Source organism: Mandrillus leucophaeus, unplaced genomic scaffold, assembly GCF_000951045.1.
Source record: "Mandrillus leucophaeus isolate KB7577 unplaced genomic scaffold, Mleu.le_1.0 Scaffold104, whole genome shotgun sequence".
Classification (NCBI taxonomy): Eukaryota; Metazoa; Chordata; class Mammalia; order Primates; family Cercopithecidae; genus Mandrillus; species Mandrillus leucophaeus.
Genome location: NW_012098543.1, coordinates 1,172,704 through 1,177,126, shown reverse-complemented (window position 1 = coordinate 1,177,126; position 4,423 = coordinate 1,172,704). Strand labels below are relative to the sequence as shown.

Genomic DNA, 4,423 nt, shown 5'->3' with positions numbered 1-4,423 from the left:
TGTTGCCCAGGCTGGAGTGCAGTGGCGTGATTTCGGATCATTGCAACCTCTGCCTCCCAGGATCAAGCAATTCTCCTGCCTCAGCCTCCCGGGTAGCTGGGATAACAGGCATGTGCCACTGTGCCAGGCCGGATTTTAGTTTCTGATCTTCCACTGTGGACGTTGTCATCTCTGAAGACGTCACTCATACCCTGTCTCATCTAGATCCTGAATGTCACTTGCATTGTCAATAAACGTTTCTGGGCTGGGCACGGGGGATCACACCTGTAATCCTAGCACTTTGAGAGGCTGAGGCAGGCGGATCATGAAGTCAGGAGTTTGAGACCAAACTGGCCAATATGGTGAAACCCCATTTCTACTAAAAATACAAAAATTAGCTAAGAGTAGTGGTGCGCACCAGGAATCCCAGCTACTCAGGAGACTGAGGCAGGAGAATCACTTGATCTTGGGAGGTGGAGGTTGTGGTGAACTGAGATGGCACCTTTGCATTGCAGCCTGGGTAACAGAGCAAGACTCTGTCTCAAAAAGAAAAAAAAGTTTCTAACATTTCTATAAGGAGAAACCTGCATTGATTTTTATTTTATTATATGTATTTTTTTTCTTTTGAGATGGAGTTTCACTCTTGTTGCCCAGGCTGGAGTGCAGTGGCGCAGTCTCGGCTCACCACAACCTCCACCTCCCTGCTTCAAGTGATTCTCCTTCCTCAGCCTCCCAAGTAGCTGGAATTACAGGCATGCACCACAACGCCTGGATACGTTTTGTATTTTTTCTTTTTTAGTAGTGACAGGGTTTCTCCATGTTGGTCAGGCAGGTCTTAAACTCCTGACCTCAGGTGATCTGCCTGCCTCAGCCTCCGAAAATGCTGAAATTACAAGCATGAGCCACTGTGCCCGTCTCCTGTATTGATTTCTTTTGTATTATCCACAAACATCAGAAATTCATACTGAGAGGGTATTGTGACCTCTTCAAAAGGTATAATAAGGCCAGGTGTGGTGGCTCATGCCTGTAATCCCAGCACTTTGCAAGGCTGAGGCAGGTGGATCACGAGATCAGGAGTTCGAGATCAGCCTGATCAACATGATGAAACTACGTCTCTATTAAAAATACAAAAATTAGCCAGGTGTGGTGGCGCCTGCCTGTAATTCCAGCTACTCATGAGGCTGAGGCAAGAAAATTGCTTGAATCTGGGAGGCGGAGGTTGCCGTGAGCTGAGATTGTGCCACTGCACTCTGGCCTGGGCAACAGAGCGAGACTCCATCTCAGGAAAAAAAAAAGAAGTATAATAAAACACAACTCAGAAGACATCATGTGGTGAAACATCCCTTACTTGGATGTCAGAACTTTCTCTACAATTAAATCCATGCTTTCCCCTCTCTCCTCTTCTCATTTTCTGTAAAGATAAGAACTCCTCCCATAACCATTTCCTTAAAATGTGTTTTCATTTCAGGGTCTACTGACATTCAGGGATGTGGCCATAGAATTCTCCCAGGAGGAGTGGAAATGCCTGGACCCTGCTCAGAGGACTCTATACAGGGACGTGATGTTGGAGAATTATAGGAACCTGGTCTCCCTGGGTGAGGATAACTTCCCTGCTGGGGATGTGCCCTTGTGTATCTTTGTATTTTCTCTTTGTTTTAGATACAGCGTCTTGCTCTGTTCCCCAGGGTGGAGTGTAATGGTGTGATCAGGGCTCGCTGCAATCTTGAATTCCTGGGCTCAAGTGATTTTCCCACCCCAGCCTCCCCCAGTAGCTGGTACAAGTGCATGCCACCATGCCGGGCTACTTTTTTCGTATTTTTTTGTTTTGTAGTTGTTGTTTTTGTTTTTGTTTACAGACATGGTCTTGCTGTGTTGTTGAAGTTGGTCTTGATATCCTGGGCTCAACACATCCTCCTCGGCCTCCTGAGTCGCTGGGGTTACAGGCGCCAACCCCCATAACTAATTATTAGTTTTTATTTTTTAAATTTTAGCTTATGTGTGTCCTTAGGGCTAATATGAGTCTTCTGTGGACAACATGTAGTTGGTTCCTGTTGATTGAGCCAGTCTTTGCCTTCTGAGTGCAGAGTTAAATCTTTACATTTGAAGTATTACTGATGGAGAAGACCTTACCGTTGTGTTTTTGTTACATATTATCTGTATTTCTTGTAGGTTTGTTTGTTTTCTTCATTTGTCATTTATTACTTTTTTGTGTTTAATTGCTTTTTTACGTAGACATGTTTGACTCCCTTCTTATTGAACTTTGTTTGTTTATGATGGAGTCTCACTCTGTCGCCAAAGCGTCACTGCTGTGTGCGAGGTTGGCTCACTGCAGCTGGCTTCACTTCTCGGGCTCAAAAAATTCTTGTGCCCCAGTGGCTCAAGAGTGCCACTGTAATCCCAGCACTCTGGGAGGCCGAGATGGGCAAATCACCTGAGGTCAGGAGTTCAAAACCAGTCTGGCTAGCATGGCGAAATTCCATCTCTACTAAAAATACAAAAATTACTCAGACACGATGGTGGGTGCCTGTAATCTCAGTTACTCAGGAGGCTGATGCAGGAGAGTCACTTGAACCCAGGAGGCAGAGGTTGCAGTGACCCAAGATCATGCTACTGCACTTCTGCCTGAGCGACAGAGTGAGACTCTGTCTCAAAAAAAAATTTTCATAACCTGTGAAAACTACTCTTTCTCCTCTATAACTCTTTGTTATTTATGTTAGAATTATTTTGTGTATGTTGCATTTTCAGTATCACATAGGTACAGTGTTTTCTCATGCTGTTTTCTTCTAAATAATAGAAAGTTGAATTATGAAGAGAAGGTACACTTATACAAGTTTCTGTATCTGTCCTTTTATTTGGTTATTTACTTATTTATTTATTTATGAGACGAAGTTTTGTTCTGTTGCCCAGGCTGGAGTGCAATGGCACAATCTTGGGTCACTGCAACCTCTGACTTCCGGGTTTAAGTGATTCTCCTGCCTCAGTTTTCTGAGTAGCTGGGATTACAGGCATGTGCCACCACGCCCGGCTAATTTTGTATTTTTAGTAGAGACAAGGTTTCTCCTTGTTGGTCAGACTGGTCTCGAACTTCCGCCCTCAGGTGGTGATCCACCTGCCTTGGCCTCCTAAAGTGCTGGGATTACAGATGTGAACCCCTGCATCCAGCCTATCTGTCTTTTTATTTACCTTTACTGGAGAACTTTATGTATATTTGTGGGTGGGAGTTACTCTTTAGACTTCTTTCATTTCTTTCTTTTTTCTTTTCTTTTTTTTTTTTTTTTTTTTTTTGAGACTGAGTCTCTGTCTGTTGCCCAGGCTGGAGTGCAGTCGCTCGATCTTGGCTAACTCCACCCTCTGCCTCCCAGGTTCAAGTGATTCTGCTGCCTCAGTCTCCCAAGCAGCTGGGACTACGGGCACGTGCCACCACATCTGGCGAATTTTTTTTTTTTTTTCTGTAGAGATGGGGTTTCACCGTGTTAGCCAGGAAGGTGCCGAAAGGATGCTGCTGATCTCCTGACCTCGTGATCCTCCTGCCTCAGCCTCCCAAAGTGCTGGGATTACAGGCATGAGCCACCGTGCCTAGCCAGCCTCAAAGTTTTTAAAACATGTTATTGTTTTCAGATTGGCTTCATGTATTGCAAGATTTATAGTACAGACGCTAAAATTCCTTTGTTTAATCAGATTTGCCAGTCTTCGGTGATGTTGATGATGAGATGCTCCTTTTCTTGTCTCAGTCATTTCAGTGTCCTCTCAGAAATAGCTTAGACTGGCCAGCTGAGGTGGCTCACGCCTCTACTCCCAGCAGTTTGTGAGGCCTAGGTGAGTGGATCGCTTGAAGTCAGGAGTTTGAGACCAGTCTGACCAACATGGTGAAACATCAACTCTACTAAATACAAAGTGGGGTGACTCACGCCTGTAATCCCAGCTCTTTGGGATGCTGAGATGGGTGGGTCACCTGAGTTCAGGAGTTTGAGACCAGCCTGGCCAGCATGGTGAAACCCCATCTCCACTAAAAATACAAACATTTTCTGGGCATGGTGGCAGGCACCTGTTATCCCAAGTACTTGGGAGGCTGAGGCAGGAGAATCACTTGAACCCGGGAGGTGGAGGTTGCAGCGAGCTGACATTGTGCCACTGCACGCCAGCCCGGGTGACACAGTGAGTCTCCGGGCTGAGGTGGGAGAATCTCTTCAGGCAGGAGAATCGTGCCACTACACTCCAGCCTGGGTGATAGAGCGTGACTTGGTCTCAAAAGCAAACAAAAAAGGAAATAGCTTAAACTGGGAGGTTTACAGCATAGACATTTATTTCTCATGAGTTTGGAAAGTGGGAAATCCAGGAGCAAGGTGCCAGCCAAATTGGTTCCTGGTGACGGCCTTCTTCGTGGTTTAGTCCAGCCACCTTCCTGCTGTGTCCTGACATAGTGGAAAGAGGAACAGGGAATGAG

At 45.6% G+C, this 4,423-nt stretch overlaps 1 protein-coding gene across 1 annotated transcript in view; it reads left to right on the top strand.

The window, feature by feature from the left end:
• The window catches only part of LOC105539428 (zinc finger protein 845-like), a 22,498-nt gene that overhangs the window by 9,113 nt on the left and 8,962 nt on the right, over positions 1-4,423 (top strand). The window contains exon 4 of the mRNA XM_011979720.1: positions 1,448-1,574. Within this exon, the coding sequence (XP_011835110.1) occupies positions 1,448-1,574 (127 nt within the window). The remainder of the gene's footprint in view (positions 1-1,447; positions 1,575-4,423) is intronic.